The 17,154-nt window shown below is 41.9% G+C and overlaps 1 protein-coding gene and 1 non-coding gene across 2 annotated transcripts in view; both read left to right on the top strand.

Annotated features, from left to right (window-relative positions):
- The window catches only part of HUWE1 (HECT, UBA and WWE domain containing E3 ubiquitin protein ligase 1), a 1,134,422-nt gene that overhangs the window by 6,124 nt on the left and 1,111,144 nt on the right, over window positions 1-17,154 (top strand). Inside the window, exons 2-3 of the mRNA XM_080273518.1 lie at window positions 6,948-7,041; window positions 9,185-9,318. Of these exons, the coding sequence (XP_080129644.1) occupies window positions 6,997-7,041; window positions 9,185-9,318 (179 nt within the window). The 5' untranslated portion in view covers window positions 6,948-6,996. The remainder of the gene's footprint in view (window positions 1-6,947; window positions 7,042-9,184; window positions 9,319-17,154) is intronic.
- Window positions 3,419-3,537, top strand: LOC145401435 (5S ribosomal RNA). The gene has a single exon (XR_013897586.1). It is a non-coding gene; the product is annotated as a 5S ribosomal RNA (ribosomal RNA).

Raw genomic sequence — 17,154 nt, 5'->3', positions numbered from 1 at the left:
AGGGCACAAGAGAGAGCAGTGGAAATGAGTTACAGTATATGAGAGGAGTATGTAGAGTTACATGGAAGCGAAGGAGCGTTGTGGTGCGGATGTGGATGTGGTAGAAAGTGTTAGAAGAAATAAATTGAGGTAGTTTGGCTATGTGGAGAGGATGGAGAATGAGAGACTAATGAGGAGAGCATGTGAGTGAGGTGGAGGGGAGGGGAGGCCATGGCTGAGATGGAGTGGAGGTACCGTACCAGTATACCGGTATGAGAGAGGTGGGTGTGAGCTGGGAGCAGGGCAGTGAGATGGCAGGGGACCGGGCGACGTGGAGGCAATTTGTTTGTGGCCATTAAGGCATCTGGCAATAGATAGATTTAGAAATACATGGCCTTAGAAAAAAGCTGATCAGATGGCCTTCATATCTGTGAACTTTTATCTTCTGCCCAATCAACACTGTCAAAGATTCTAAGAGTTACTTGATTCTTTTCCCCACAATAAAGCAGCTTACCGGTAAGGTAAATTATGTCATTCCTGCGATGGTGTTTAAAAGCTTGTATTAATTCCTCAGAATTACCATATTACCGTATATACCGTACAGTATACCGGTACTCATGATTTTGATGAGTGACTGGTAGACATGGAGGGGTAGGTCAGTCATAGGAATGGTAGCCAAAAGAGGCAGGAGGTATGAAGTCATTCCGAGGTAATCTCTTCAAATGTTTTATTTCTTTTGAGCTATCTCCGGTCAAAATTTCTAATAATTTTCACATGTTTCTGTGTTATATCAACTTGTGGCAGAGGTGCAGCAGTGCTCAGGGACTCTGTATCCCTTCCGAGTGTCAAGACAGGATGTCTGGCTGCTGCCATGGTGTAATGTGATAAGTGTGTTGCCCCCGAAAAGCAGGTGTGGAAGTTCGAGTCTTGCATTGCCAGTCTATTACAAACTGATAACAGGAGAGACTAACTGTACAATACTAAGATTTTACACTCTTTAGCCCTGTCTTCCACAATGATGTCTCTGTGAACAGTGTACAGCAAACTCTCGGTATACAGAACCCTCTTTTAATGAGCTGGCCATATGTCCATTTAACAGATTTCCTTTCAGCAAAAGAATTGATGCACAGGAAACACTGACCAGCATGGCAAACACACACACACACACCTCTGCATCCTGCAGAATGCTACATCTGTCTCTGGGTGACCAGCATAGTGAGAGGAGCCATTAATAGAGCATTTATTGAGAAAAAGAGTCATTTATACCTAGCTGTACGTTATTGCGTACGAATGGTCGGCGGAATGATGCTGTATATTGAATGATCTTTGTTCAGTACGGTACCATAAAAGCCACAATGCCTGGGAAATTATCGAACAGCATGGTGTTTGGCTTTAACGTCAAGGGTCTGGTACCAGTTAGTTTGTTATACCGAGGGTGTACTGTACTTCAATCCTCTACTTTTCCTCTTCACTTTTAGTTCCTTATCCTGTATGCTTAATCCATCTCCCACTGATCTATCCATCATCCAATCTTATGTTGCCCCATGAGGAGCGTAGGAGCCTGGTGCTAAGCAAGTTGGTCCTGACATTTTTGATGAGAGTGACCAACCTCACTCATCCCTGAGTGGCAGTACGTGAGCAATAAACCCCAACCACTCCTTGGATATAAACCTTCACTGGCTCAATCCAATTGGAATGCCTTAATTACCGACTCTACCACCCAGCATAGTAAGTGGTTTCCTTGTGTACAGGAAACCATTTGGCTTGTCACTCGCGTAGAGTCACCCACAGGCAGATCGAAGAGGAAAGAAAGACAGAAGAAGGAATGTAAAGTCACCCGTAGGCAGAAGGACGAGCAAAGAATGAAGGAAAGACAGAAGAGGATGGAAGGAAAGAAGGATGGAGAGGAAAGGGCAGACACCTGAGAGCATTCTGCATCCACTCACTCGATGTAGTACTGCTCTCAGGTGTCTGCCCTTTCCTCTCCTCCGTCCTTCTTTCCTTCCATCCTCGAACTTCTCAGTATCATCAGAGAGGGAGAGATGGGGGGGGGGATATGTGGTCTCTGCATATTGTGTGTGTGTGTGTGTGTGTGTGTGTGGAGAGAGAGAGAGGTACTGTTATGCATAAGAATGTGTACTGTACTGAAGCCTACATTGTAGTTTACCATGTAAATGTTTAAGTAGCTATATTTATGTAAGTATTCAGATGAATTTGCATTATTGTTCCCTCTTGTAAGTGTTGAAATAAATTGAAACAAGTGTTATGTAGACACATGCAGTTTGGTAATTAATAAAAAATTTGAATGGAGATACCATGGACTCTGCTTGGGAGGAAAGACTTGAGGAGGTTGCCTGGGAACAGTGTCGTGCTTCCTGCCTAATGGCTGTGATTCCTGAGAATTGCCCCCCCCCCCTTCCTCATGGCTACTAGTTCATCATAATTCTGGGCATATATATTTTAATTTCAAGGTTTAATAGGTGAGAGAGGTCAATTACCTAAGTACAGCGATAGGAAAAAAAAAAAAAAAAAGTGGAAAGTAGAGTGACACAAGGAAGTAGCTGGTGCTTTGAAGGCCTTGGTAAAAAACAGAGGCATGAGTGTTGCAACAGCATGAGGTTTACATGAAGGAGTGTTAGTGCCAGCTTCAACATATGGATGTGAGACCGGTGTGGCATGAAAATGATAAGAGTTAGAGCAGTGGAGATGGGACTGCTGAGAAATGTATGTGGAGTACAGAGAGTGGATAGGGTATGGAATAATGTGGTTCATGAAAGATGGAGAGTGAGGAAGCCTGTGGACATCAGAATCAAAGAGAGTGTACTGAGATGGTTTAGTCATATGGAGAGAATGGATAACAATAGAATGGTGAAAAAGATATATCTGAGTGAATTTGAAGGAAGGAGGAGGCAAGGTAGGCCAAGAAGAAGGTGGGGGGATATGGTGAATGAGTGTGTGAGGAAGAGAGGTATGGAAGTTGGTGAGGCTAAGGAACTGACAAGAAACCAAGCTGGCTGGATGAATTTTGTTCAGAGAAGCGCAGAACCAGGGTTTTGGCATCCTTTTTTAACATGATGACATTGGCTCACGTAGGCATATTTGAAGCTACAGAATGTGGTGAAATTGTTTTTGGCCTATCTGATGGAGCCAGGATTCCGCGGGCTTGATTGATGAGTGAATGGAAGCGTGGCCCATTGAATTGGGCAGACTTAGGCTGTCTTAACATTGCTAGCTTCTCCTTGCCCTGCCCAAGGGTGGGAAAGGAGATCTGGATGATGAATAGGTGAGTTTTTAAAATAATGTCTAAGTATTGATATAACTTGTCTTTATATGGGGAGGGGGAAATCCACTCATAAAAGCATTGTCCGAAAGTGTTAAATTGGCATCAGAGTTAAGTTCACGCATCTGATAAGCATTCTAAAGTCTCTTATTTCCATAAAATAACGGCCATACCACGTTGAGTACACCGCTTCCCGTCCGATCAGCGAAGTTAATCAACGTTGGGTCTGGTTAGTATCTGGATGGGTGACCGCCTGGGAACACCAGATGCTGTTGGCATCCCTACGTGTCAAGTGGGGTTGGTGGAGGATTAGTGCCCCTCCCTGTAAAACAGTTAACTCTAAGCCCTTGGCCACCCCATTTGGGATACATGGCATCTGGCAATGGATGGATGGATGGATGGGACATATATATACATATGTAATATATGAGCATTCTTCTTTTCAGGAACAGTGTACAGTAAAAGTCCTTTAATCCGGACTGAAGCAGCCCACAGACTGTCCAGATTATCAGATTTTCCAGACTATCAGACAGATACAAGAAAATGTAAAAAAGAAAAAAAAAAATAATAATAATAGTAAATTGTTTGGCCTTTTCAGTAATCATTAACCGATTGATAGGCTTGCCCTCACATTGTTTTCCTCAAAACCACTTATAAAGAACTGTGTCTAACTGTGCCAGTGCTGGTTTCTTAAGAGTTTACTTTTTCTCACATCCCTTCATAGACTGTCTTCTGGCAGCATATTCCCTCAGTTCCTTGGATTTATTTTTACAATCATAAATGGTTGACCGGCCTACATTAAACTCCCGCATTAAGTACTTCACCAGTGCACCCATCTCCAGCTGTTGTATTATTTCTAATTTCTTACCAATAGTAATAGATGAGTTTCTGGTCAGATTTTTAAAAGTTAGATACTAGTATGGGTAAAAAAATATGCAGGAAATAACTGTCAACCATTATTTCCAAAAAAATGTGCAGAAACATGAAAAAATAATAGATAAAGTAGCCGAAAAATCACGTGACTCTGAAACGGCCTATGATTGGTTGTGACGTCTCTACTCACACTGAGGCAGCATAGTCTGCTTTGTTTACGTTTAGCCAGCATACATTGTGCTTATTTCTGACCTCTTAGAATGCCCAGTGACAAGAGAAATAATTGCTAATGTTTCGTTCCAATGTGTAAGAGCACAGACAAAAGCACAGTAGGGAAATTATTCCTCTGTATATCAGCCAATAACAATAAACGAAAGCAGTGGTGGCTGGGTGCTCGTCGGAAGTTCTCAGTGCTGGAATGCAGTCTTTACTGTTGTGAAAATATTATATTCTTCACCATAAAGGTTCATACACACCTAATTATCTGAAATTCGGTCAAAGAACTATACTTAATTTAACTATTAATAGAATATTGGGAGTCGGAGTGAAAACGTGCTAAGGTTAGTGGGTATTCCTACTTTAGATAACCAACATGCCTTGACAGACTTATATTTCGCACAAATACTGATTTAAAGTGCAAATAAATGCATTTGTATGTTAAATATGATATTATACAAAGCAGAAGTCTGTGGAGAGAATGGAGAATGAAAGACTGACTAAGAGGGTGTATGTAGGTGAGGTGGAGGGAGGGAGAGGGAGGGGTAGACCGAGGATGAGGTGGAGGGATGGAGTTGAGAGGTATATGAGGGAGGGGGGGTGAGTTGGGGGGAGGGGAGTCAAATGGTGGGTGACAGAGTGACTTTTTGGAGGCGTTTTGTCTGCGGCCACCCTTTGCGGGATTAGGGCGTCGGGCTATAGATAGATAGATAGAAGTCTGCCAAGGCAGGCTGTTGAGCTAAAGGAGAAACACTTCCGCTAATTTTAGCGCGTTTTCGCTGTGAATCTAGATTTTTTAAAAGGTAAAATTAAATACAGAAATTTGACTGGATTTCGGATAATTAGGTGAGTATGAACCTCTATGGTGATAAAAATCTGTAACACTTAACAGTTAAATTAAAAAGTGCCAATTTGGTGTTGATTCGGTAAATGACCGCTGATTCGGTATTTCATCATTCCCCTGAAGGTACTTTACAATCAAGTTCAGAGTCACTGAAACTTCCCCCCCCCCCCCAGAAAACCAATATTAAATATTCATGAACATAATACCATCATAAACTCACAACTGATACTATACGGCATACATTTAACACTTTCCACCTCATGAGGTATGAGCACCGCCTGGGAATGGTGTAGCTGTAAGCTACTTCTAGTCAATTTCGTCAAAGTTTCCTTACCTAACAGGTACCACCCATTTATACCATGAAAAGTATTCCTTCACAACATACCTGAAGGGGGTAGTTTGGATCTGCGGTGGCCATGTAGGTACAACTATTATCTCTATTGCTGGTAAAGTATTGTGTGATGGATTGGAGCGTCGTCTGCAGTATGAATGCTGACGTCATTGCCAACATGGCGGCTGCTTCCCTCTAGCCGCAAAGAATTAAAGTTATTTCGTCAGTTCAAATGATAAATTAAATGAAGAGGTATACCGTAAGTTTTTAAGTACATGGCAGAGTGCACTGGCCATGTTTACCCAGAACTGGCAACACGTCTATTGTAAAATGCTTCCTCTTCTTACCAGTAGTAGGTGGTGTAGTAGGAGCCATTCTAGTGAAATACTGAAAAAAAAACAAGCAAATTCGGTAGACAACGCATGGAATGCACAACACAATCAGCTGGGTAAACATACAGTCGGGAGGATTCGGAATCTCCAGAATGTCGGTGCGGGTTGTTGACTAAGCTTTGTGTGCAGAATAGGATAGTTCGGCGCACCTCTTTCGGCTATTTTTCGATAGTTCTCGTTTTTTTTCATATTTTTATCTCTACATGACAGTATTGTGATACCAACTCTAACGTACGGAAGTGAAGCTTGGACGTTGTTGGAAGGACACAAGTCAAGAGTGAGAGCCGTGGAAATGAGTTATTTAAGAGGAGCCTGTGGAGTCACATGGAGAGACAGGCTGACGAATGAGGATATAAAGGAGCGTTGTGGTGTTGATGTGGATGTGATAGGAAGCGTTATGAGGAACACACTGAGGTGGTTTGGCCATGTGGAGAGGATGGAGGGTGAAAGACTGACGAAGAGAGTGTATGTGAGTGAGGTGGAGGGGGAAAGAGGGAGGGGGAGGCCGAGGATGAGATGGAGAGATGGGGTGGAGAGGTATATGAGAGAGGGGGGTGTGAGTTGGGAGCAGGGGAGTGAAATGGCGGGGGACAGGGCGACTTGACTTGGAGGCGATTTGTTTGTGGCCACCCCAAACGGGATTGAGGCGTCTGGCAATAGATAGATAGATAGATCTCTATTTTGTACCCCAAAAAGCTAAAAATGACCCTAGGTTCAAAAGTCTGAATCATCAAGATTTCAGGACCATCGGGTGTCAGATTAAAGGACTAGTACTGTATTTGTGACAAAAATATCTGAAATACTGTATTTCGTTACCAAGGAATGGTTTTGGACACAGCTGGAGCAGCCAATCAGCTGCCAGCCTTCAAGATTTATAAGGCTCTTTTTATCTTAGAGAAGATCAGTAGTCTTTAGATCAAATACTGTACATAAATTTGACCTGGTGTTCACTCACTTTTTATTGTAGTTATCATGCAGACATGGAATGGAAGGGAACATCTAATTAATTTAACATTTTCCTGATCTTTTCAGGGTGAATGAACAGTGGATAAGTGATGGTTAAGTTGGCACTTGTGCCAAGATGAAGATTGACCGAACCAAGTTAAAGAAAAGCAGCTCTGAAATTGTAAGTATATTTTGGTCAGAGTAGCAGTCTTTTGTCATTCCTTCTTCTTAGCCCATTTACATGGGATGGGCATGGCAGAAATGTACCCAGGCCAATTTTCCATTGTTTTTTTCTTAATTGATCTTTCCTCATAAATGATGCATTGTTTCATTTTGTTCATGTCAGCCTTTACCTCTGCTAAGGAGGTTATGTTTTCACCCCTGTCCGTTTGTTGGTTGATTTGTAAGAAAGATTACACAAGAACTATCTATCTATCTGTCTACTGCAAGACGCCCTAATCCCGCGAAGGATGGCTGGAGACAAAATGCCTCCAAGTCGCTCTGTCACCCACCATTTGACTACCCTCCCCCAACTCACTCCCCCCCTCCCTCATATACCTCTCAACTCCATCCCTCCACCTCATCCTCGGTCTACCCCTCCCTCTCCCTCCCTCCACTTCACCTTCATACGACCTCTTAGTCTTTCATTCTCCATTCTCTCCACATGTCCAAACCACCTCAGTGTATTTCTCCTAATCTTCTCAACCACATCCACATCCAACCCACAACGTTCCATCACTTCTTCATTCATCAACCTGTCCCTCCATGTCACTCCACATGCTCCTCTCAAGTAACTCATTTCCACTGCTGTCACTCTTGACTTGTTCCCCTCTTGCAAGGTCAACGCCTCGCTTCCATATGTCAGGGTAGGGATCACAATACCATCATGCAGTGACTTCTAAACTTCCATACTCACCTCCCTATTTCTCATCACTGCTTTCAGTGAACCAACAACCCTCCTTCCCCGCTGTACCCTTTCATGCACTTCATCCCCCAACTTTCCATCCTTACTCATCACACTACCCAAGTACTTGAATGCACTCACATTCTCCATATCCTCACCATCCAACCTCACTGTACATTCTGTGACTTCATTCCTCTCAAACACCGTAACTTTACTCTTGTTTACATTAACTTTCTGATTCCTCTTCCTACACACTGTTCCAAATTCATTCACCAAACCTTGCAACTCCCATTCATCTTCACTCAACAATACTGTATTATCAGCAAACAGCAACACCGGAATCTTCCAAATCTCACCCTCATTCATTAGAGCCACCCCCACATCCACTGCCCTACCTTGCACCTCCTTTGCAACCCCATCCATATATATGTTAAACAGCCATGGAGACATCACACAACCCTGTTTCAGTCCCACATTGAGAAAAAAGAACTCACTCAGCTCACCATCCACTCGCACCGTAGCTCTAGCTCCTTCGTACATACTCTTCACAGCGCTCAACAATTTCCCCTCCACTCCATATATTCTTAATACCTCCCACATACCTTGCCTATCTATTCTGTCACAAGCTTTCTCCAAGTCCATGAAGTCTGCATACACTTTCTTTCCCTTTTCGAGATACTTCTCCACTAAACATCTTAGAACAAATGTCTGATTTACACACCCTTTTTGCTTCCTAAATCCCCCTTGTTCTTCTCCAACTAGTTCCTCTGTCATATATTCTACCATATATTTTTCCAGTCACACCAAGAAGGCAAATACCCCTATGGTTACCACATACTTCTCTCTCCCCTTTTCCTTTGTATAAAGGAACAATTATACCTGATTTCCAGTCCTCGGGAACCCTTCCCTCATCCCAAGCCAGTCTACACAACATCCATATCCACTCCACAACAATCTCACCCCCATACCTCAGCATTTCACCACACACTCCATCAATTCCTGGGGCCTTTCCCATCTTGATCTTTTTCATTGCTTCCACTACTTCTGCCGTACTGATCTCTTCCTCCCTCCACTCATCTCTTTTTCTCCCAGCCATTCCCCAACCACTTATACTTGCACTGCTCTCACTTTCTACATTCAACAAATCCTAAAAATGCTCCTTCCATCTCCTCAATTTCTCTCTCTTCTCTACCGACAATCTATTATTCCCATCTTTCACTCCCCTATTATTTCCCCTTTCACACTGCCTTACTTTCTTTACCTCCTTCCAAAACAATGACATGACACCAAGGACAAACACAGACACACACTTCTCCGTACTGTACAGTATATGTAAGAGAGTGAATTTTTGGATCAGAACCCTCTATTAGTAGTAGGTGGATATTGTACTCAGGAGTGCTAACTTCTGATTATTTTTCAGCCAAGTGATTGTGGATGGCTCATTGAGAAACTGCAGAGTTGTAGCAATGAAGAGCTGCTTCCTATTTTAAGGAGTGTGGAGTCATGGAGTTATGGCAAATGTGAACTATATCACTGGATTGATGTTTTAGACAGGTATGTGTATACAAACATTGCTGTGTTTTCTTTCATGTTGTATGAAAACTGTAATGAGGAGGCAATTACTGTATAGTCATATAGTGCTTATTCTCAAAAGTGATCATTCCCCTCCCCCCAACCATGACAGTATTAACCCCTAAAGACTGTTTATATCAGTCAATGTGTTTTAGGCAAGATATGTTCAGTCCAATCCACATCAGTTTAGTAGAAGCCACAAAAACTGGGGAGGGGTTGCCACGCCTCTTTGATGACATAAATGGAAGCTAGCAGATGGAAACAACAATATCTGGTGGTGTCAGGCATGATTGGTTCCCCTAGATGTGGTGGACCCCCCCTCCCCCCCCGGCCATCTCTCCACCACCCATTGCCCCATTGGGTCCTCATCTCACTGTCTCCTCCCACCCATATCTCTCCCATAATCCCTCTATACCATTGGGGGGGGGGGTAGCAGGCATTTTGCCTCCGTATTGAGGCCCCCCCCACACCCACTCCTCCTCCCTCTGTCCCATTGGTTCCTCATCTGTCACCTCCGACCCAAATCAAGCAAGCCAGACACCACGCCATTGTGTCATTGACTTACAAGCTACAACTCTTGTCCAGTTTTATGCAGTGGAATGTATATTATATCTGTTATTAGTTATTAGCCAAAGAATATTAATTTCTATCTATCTATCTATCTATTGCCAGACGCCATTATCCCGTAAGGGATGGCCATTTGACTCTGAGTTATTTGTTTTACAGGGAGGGGCACTAACCCTCCACCAACCCACTTGTTGACACGTAGGGAGCATGAATGGTTTGGTTATATGGTTACCACCTAGCGTTGTAAATGGTTTCTTGGCTTACAGGAAACCATTTGGCTTGTCTCTCAATGTAAAGCCACCTGTAATGGAAAGAAAAGGAATAAGAAGTGACAGGAAAGATGGGAGAAATAGGAAGAGAGGAGGGCAGGCACAGAAAAAGAATGATAAAGGCTAAGGAAGAAGTAGGCAGCACTACATGAAGTGAGTGGATGATGGTCGCCACCACCAATATTAATTTCTTTGTTTAATTTACCCATTTTCCATTGTTTTCAATGGAAAACTTTTGTGATTGTACGTTACCTGCAACTTTTGATTTTTATTATTATTATTATTATTTCTGCCATTCAACCATTTACACACACCATTAAGTGTATAGTTTTTTTTTTTTTTTTTTTTTCCATAACACATACATGTGTTTGATTGTATTATTTACATGCAGAACCTAATACTTTCACGTGACAGGCAATTTATGTTTCGTTCAGTTATTTCATTTAGTTATATTACCATAGTGTTTTTTCTTCATTTATACCGGTACATTTCAATATATATATTAACATTGTCTTACTGAGTAATTTACTTATGTGGTGAATCAATATGTTCATATTTTGCATGCAAAGGTATTTTTTTCCCCCCTTTTTTTTTATTCACACTCATACAGCTTCTTTCCTGCCTGAGCACATGTTTCATATTGATTTGGGTGATTTTTGTAAGGTTATGTGGTGAAAAATAGGCATATGCCAAAATGTTCTTATTTTCATTCAAACATGATGGTAACTATTGTAATTATTGATAGTAGATTGTGCAGTAACCATTAGCCTTATGGGACTGAGATTGGCATTTTCAAATGTGTAAATTCAAAGTTCTTCAGATCAGTAAGTGAAAAATTTGCCTTGGTGAAAAGCTGAAAATTCTATGCCTTTTTGCAACTGGGGTGACAGTCAAGCCCGGAGATTTGCAGACTTTAGGGGTTAAATTTGTAGGAGTGAGTTATATTAGATGAAAAACTGACTAGTTACAAAAAGATGTGATGAATGAGAGTATGAGAAGGCATGGAGAAGCAGTCTTGGTAATATTATGACTGGTAATTCATTTTAGAAAGTGAGGTTCTATAATTTACTGTAATGAACATTTTTTGTGGACACAGAGGGCTTCATTTTCTTGATAAGATACTGGCACCTTTGATTGTGATATATCTTATTACATTTTACCATTTTCTTGTGTATGTAGACATCCATCTACCTGTTATATGCTGCCCCATCAGGAGTGTATGTACCTTTAGACTAGGCCACTCAGTATATACATTTGAGCAGAGGAACCAGTCATCTGCTCCTGAGCATCAGCGCATGAGCAGTAAACTCCAACCATCCCAAGGCTTGAACCCTTATGGATCACATCTAACTGGAGTGCCACCCACCATAGTAAATGGCTTTGTTGACCACAGGAAATCATTTGGCTCTTACAGACAGTTTATGTAAATAATATCCTCATCATCATCCAATCCAGTGTTGCCTCATGAGGAGCATAGGAGCCCGGGGCTAGGCAGGTTGGGCCAGACATTTAAGATAAGTGACCAGCCTCACTCATCCCTGGGTGGCATTACATGAGCAATAGACATCAATGTAATAAGACATTATTAATATGATTTTTGCAGAATTAACATGATATGGAGGAGGTGCTAATCCCTCCTTAGCCCACAAGCATAAAGCTGTGGCTGCAGTGGAAGAAAGAATGCCAGGCTTAGGGACAACCTTGTATACATCATGGGAGAGTCAAGAGGATGTACCTACTATTTCCTTTTTTCTTGTTTTGTGACTTCAGGATCATAGCACCCCCTGTAAATATAGGAAACTGGGTTTTGATGATGTTCACTCACCCAAAAAAAGGTACAATGTAACCAACATGAGAAACTTGAATATAAAACTCATGTATTAGCAATAGGAATTTTGTAACTACAGTAATAGCACTGTGCCTGCAAAGTGGAAAAGGCTGTGATTGTACCCCTGTACAAAAATAAAGGTGAACGAAGTGAGTGCAAGAATTATCGTGGCATAAGCTTACTGAGTGTGGTAGGGAAGGTATATGGAAGAATTATTATAGAGAAAGTAAGAGAGATATCAGAAGTCCTAGTGAGTGATGAACAGGGTGGCTTTAGGAGTGGCAGAGGATGTGTGGACCAAATATTTGCAGTGAGACAGATAGTAGAGAAGGCTTGTGAGAAGGACCATAAGGTGTTTATGGCATTCATGGATCTGGAAGAAACATAGGACAAAGTGGACAGAGGAGGATTGTGGAAAGTTTTGTGCATGTACGGTGTAGAGGGTAAGCTGTTAAGTGCCGTCGAGTTTTTATGATGGTAGCGAAGCATGTGTCAGGGTTAATGGGCTTCTAAGTGAATGGTTCACAATCAGTGTGGGCGTGCGACAAGGTTGTGTGAAGTCCCCATGGTTGTTCAATGTATATATGGATGGGATGATGAGAGAAGTGAAAACACGAGTAATGGAGAGAGGGATGGCATTGGTAATGAATTGTGATGGATGGAATATCTCAAATTTGTTGTATGCTGATGATGCAGTACTGCTTGCCAGTACCGGACAAGAACTTGGTAGGCTAGTACAGAGTTTTGCTGATGTCTGTAAGCGTCATTTCTTGAGAGTAAATGTAGAAAAGAGTAAAGTGATGGTTATTGAGAGAGAAGGTGACTCTCAGTGCAATGTAACAGTGAATGGAGAGAGACTGGAATTGGTGACAGAGTTCAAATACCTGGGTACAGTGATAGAAAAGAGAGGAAAATGTGCAAAAGAAGTTGAACGTAGAGTGACACAAGGAAGAAAAGTAGCTGGTGCAATGAAGGCCTTGATAAGAAACAGAGGCTTGAGTGTTGCAGCTGCACGAGGCTTACATGAAAGAGTGTTAGTGCCAACTTTAACATATGGATGTGAGACTATGGTGTGCCATGAAAACGAAAAGTCAAGAGTAAGAGCAGTGGAGATGGGACTGCTGAGGAATGTATGTGGAGTACAGAGGGTGGATAGGATACGAAATAATGTGATTCATGAAAGATGCGGAGTGAGGAAGTCGGTGGACACCAGAATTGAAGAAAGTGTACTGAGATGGTATGGTCATGTGGAGAGAATGGATAACAATAGAGTGGTGAAGAAGGTATATCTGAGCAAATTCGAAGGAGGGAGGAGGCGAGGTAGGCCGAGGAGGAGGTGGAGAGATATGGTGGATGAATGTGTGAGGAAGAGAGGTTTGGAAGTTGGTGAGGCTAGGGAACTGACAGGAGATCGAGCTGGCTGGATGAATTTTGTGAGATGTGCATGATCAGGGATTTTTGGCACCCCTTTTTAACGTGGCAGCGTCTGGATTGACTCTGTCGGATACGATATGTGAAGCTACAGAACGTGGTGAATGTTTTTGGCATATCCGATAGAGCCAGGATTCTGGTGGCTTGAATGATGAGTGAATGGAAGTGTGGCCCATTGGATTGGGCAGTTTTGGGCTGTCTGGACATTGCTACTCCTCACTCTGCCCTTGGGCAGGAAAGGAGGTCCGGATGATGATGATGATGATGATGATGAATGATATGATTTTTATACGTATCCATAGTCTGAATCACCAAGGCAAGGGAAAAAATTTACCCAGTCAGTCTCATGATGGGGTGTAGTGCCACTTTGTTTACACCAGTTACTGCACTTTTTGTTTGTATATTTTTGAGAGAGAATGACATGTTCTTTTTATCTTCCTTGTAAAAGGTGAAGTAACATTCCAAACCAACTATTTTGATCATCGTGCATATGAAATTTCTTATATACCCATGCACATTTTATATTATTTTAGTGAAATTTGCTGCAAGATCAAGGAAATGGCAGATGAATACAGGACCAAAGTAGGGGAGGAGTTGGAATCAGTGAATTGGGGTTGCATAGTTAGGAATGCTAAAGTGGTGTGTGATGTGGCAAGAGTAACAACAAAGAAGTAAGAAATGGCATGAGATGAAGAGGTTAAGAGAGCAGTGGAGGAATAGAGGAAGAAGTGGCTAGAGTGGTTACAGGACAGGGGTTCAATTGAAAGAACTGAATATATTGAGAGTAAAGAGCACATAAAGAGACTAGTGAAGAGGAAAAAGGAGGAGGTAAATGATGATCTACGAAGTAAAATGAATGCAAATTACTCTGAAAATAGGAAGTTGTTCTGTAAAGAGATGTGGAATTATACAAGTGACAGTGGAAAGATATGTGAAAGTGTGATGGATGTAAATGGTAGATTATTAACCCATCGAGATGAAATGAGGACCAGATGGAAAGAATATTTTGAAAGCCTGATGAATGGGAATAGAGAGAGCAGAGTAGGTGTAACATGATTGGTTTTAGGGGTGTGCAGAGGAGGAATGCTGTGTCGGGAAACGTGACACACGCAGGTGAAGAACGCTATGAAGTGGCTGAAAAATCAGAGAGTAGCTGGGGTTGATGAGGTGTATGCAGAAACGATTTAGTGTAGCGGAGAGAGATTTAGTGTAGTGGAGAGCGTGGAATGAAGTGCTTGTCGGAGATATGTAAGAAGGTATGGATGAGTGAAACTGTGCCAGCAGAGTGGTACAAGGCTGTAATTGTACCTATGTACCAGAATAAAGGTGAGTGAAGTGAGTGCAACAGTTATCATGGCATAAGTTTATTGAGTGCTGTAGGGAAGGAATAAGGAAGAATTATTATAAAGTAACTGAGATATCAGAAGTCCTAGTTAATGATAAACAGGGTGGTTTTAGGAGTGGTAGAGGATGTGTGGATCAAATATTTGCAGTGAGACAGACCCTGGAGAAGGCTTGTGAGAGGGACTATAAGGTGTTTATGGCATTTATGAATCTGGTAAAAACATATGACAAAATAGACAGGGAAGAATTGTAGAAGGTTTTATGCTTGTGCGGTGTAAAGGGGAAGCAGCTAGGTGCCATCAGTAGTTTTTGTGATGGAATTGAGGCATGTGTAAGGATAAATAGGCATCTAAATTAATGGTTCACAATCAGTGTGGGTGTGCGACAAGGTTTGTGATGTCCTCATGGTTGTTCAGTATATAAATGGATGGGGTGGTGATAGAAGTGAAAACACGAGCAATGAAGAGAGGGATGGCGTTGGTAAAGGATGGTGATGGATGGAATATCTCAAATTTGTTGTATACTGATGATACAGTGCTACTTGCAAATACTGGACAAGAACTTGATAGACTTGTGCAGTTTTGCTGGTGTCTGTGAGTGTTGTGCCTTGAGAGTAAATGTTGAAAAGAGTAGAGTGATGGTAATCAAGAGAGAAGGTGACTCCCAGTGCGATGTTACAGTGAATGGAGAGAGACTGGAATTGGTGAGAGAGTTCAGATACATGGGTGCAGTGATAGAAAAAAAGAGGAAAATGTGCAAAAGAAGTTGAAAGTAGAATGACACAAGGAAGGAAAGTAGCTGGTGCTATGAAGGCCTTGATAAGAGACAGAGGTTTGAGTGTTACAGCTGTATGAGGCTTACACGAAGGAGTGGTAGTGCCAGCTTTAACATATGGATGTGAGACTATGTTGTGGCTTGAACATGAAAAGTCAGGAGTAAGAGCAGTGGAGCTTGGACCGCTGAGGAATGTATGTGAAGTACAGAGAGTGGGTAGGATACAAAATAATGTGATCCGTGAAAGATGTGGAGTGAGGAAGTCTGTGGCCACGAGAATCGAAGAGAGTGTACTAAGACGGTATGGTCATGTGAAGAGAATGAATAACAATAGAGTAGTGAAAAAGCTATATCTGAGCGAATTTGAAGGAGGGAGGCAAGGTAGGCCAAGGAGAAGGTGGAGGGATATGTAGGATGAGTGTGTGAGGAAGAGAGGTAAGAATGTCGGTGAGGCTAGGGAACTGACAAGAGATGGAGCTGTATGGGTGAATGTTGTGAGGAGAAGTGCACGATCAGGGAATGGCGCCCCTTTTTAACGTGACAGCGTTTGGATTGACTGTCAGATACGTTTATGTAAAGCTACAGAGTGGGATGAAAGTTTTTTGGTGTATCATATAGAGCCAGGATTCTGAGGGCTTGAATGATGATTGAATGGAAGTGTGGCCCATTGGATTGGGCAAAATTGGACCATCTGGATGTTGCTACTCCTCACGGTGCTATAGGGTGGGAAAGGAGGTCTGGATGATGATGATGACGACGACCTCAAGATAATTCCAGCGGTTTGTTCTCTTGTTTTGATCTAGTCTAGTCAAATAAGGAGGTCATTTCCTTTACTTATGTCTAGCCACATATTCCATAAACGAGTTTATAAGTTTGACACATATACCTAGGGAGGTTGTGGTGAGACAGGGCAAGTGTTTTTAGAGGATCATAAATGATTTTGCTGGATAACAAGCCTCCATAATAGCTGACTGTTATTTCAGACCACTTAATTATTGTGTGTCATTATACTGTATATTAATAGTAACTGATTTGACCACAAACAGTTCAGTTCAAGAGAGAGTATAAATACCACCCTTGGCCAGGTTAGCCAGTTACCCCCATCCCTGATCAGCTGTTACTCCTAGTGCAGTATTTATGTTTTGGAAAGGTGTAATGCAATAAGGTTTTCTTAATATTTTTAGGAAGAATGCAGTAACCAATTGGTTTAGGAGCTTATCTTCCATACCAGTGCTGCATGTTACGTTTGCAGTACAACTACCAGTAGATATTTTTGTTTACGTAGAAGTTATTACCATTTGGAACTTAAAAAAAAATAAATAAATAAATCCAGTTTTCGAGGATAGGATCATCATCGTCATCTCTGTCAGTAAATATGTACCATTAAATTTAATATTTAACCTTCAAAAATTTGATTGGTGAACCATGAATCCCCTTCCCACAAGGCTTGGAACATAACCCCTATTTTCACCTTGGGATATGTATTTTGCTGAGCCATGCAACCTTCAGGAATGTTTCTACAGCATTGGAAGAGGGTCAGCAGTATCTTTTTCTCAGGTGAATGATTGATGGTTCCCAATGGGTGTGATTGCTGTTGGTGTATTT

The sequence above is a fragment of the Coenobita brevimanus genome, chromosome 55 (genome assembly GCF_032717465.1).
Source record: "Coenobita brevimanus isolate Jiangsu-jjx chromosome 55, ASM3271746v2, whole genome shotgun sequence".
Lineage (NCBI taxonomy): Eukaryota > Metazoa > Arthropoda > Malacostraca > Decapoda > Coenobitidae > Coenobita > Coenobita brevimanus.
This window is presented reverse-complemented; position numbering and strand designations above follow the sequence as displayed.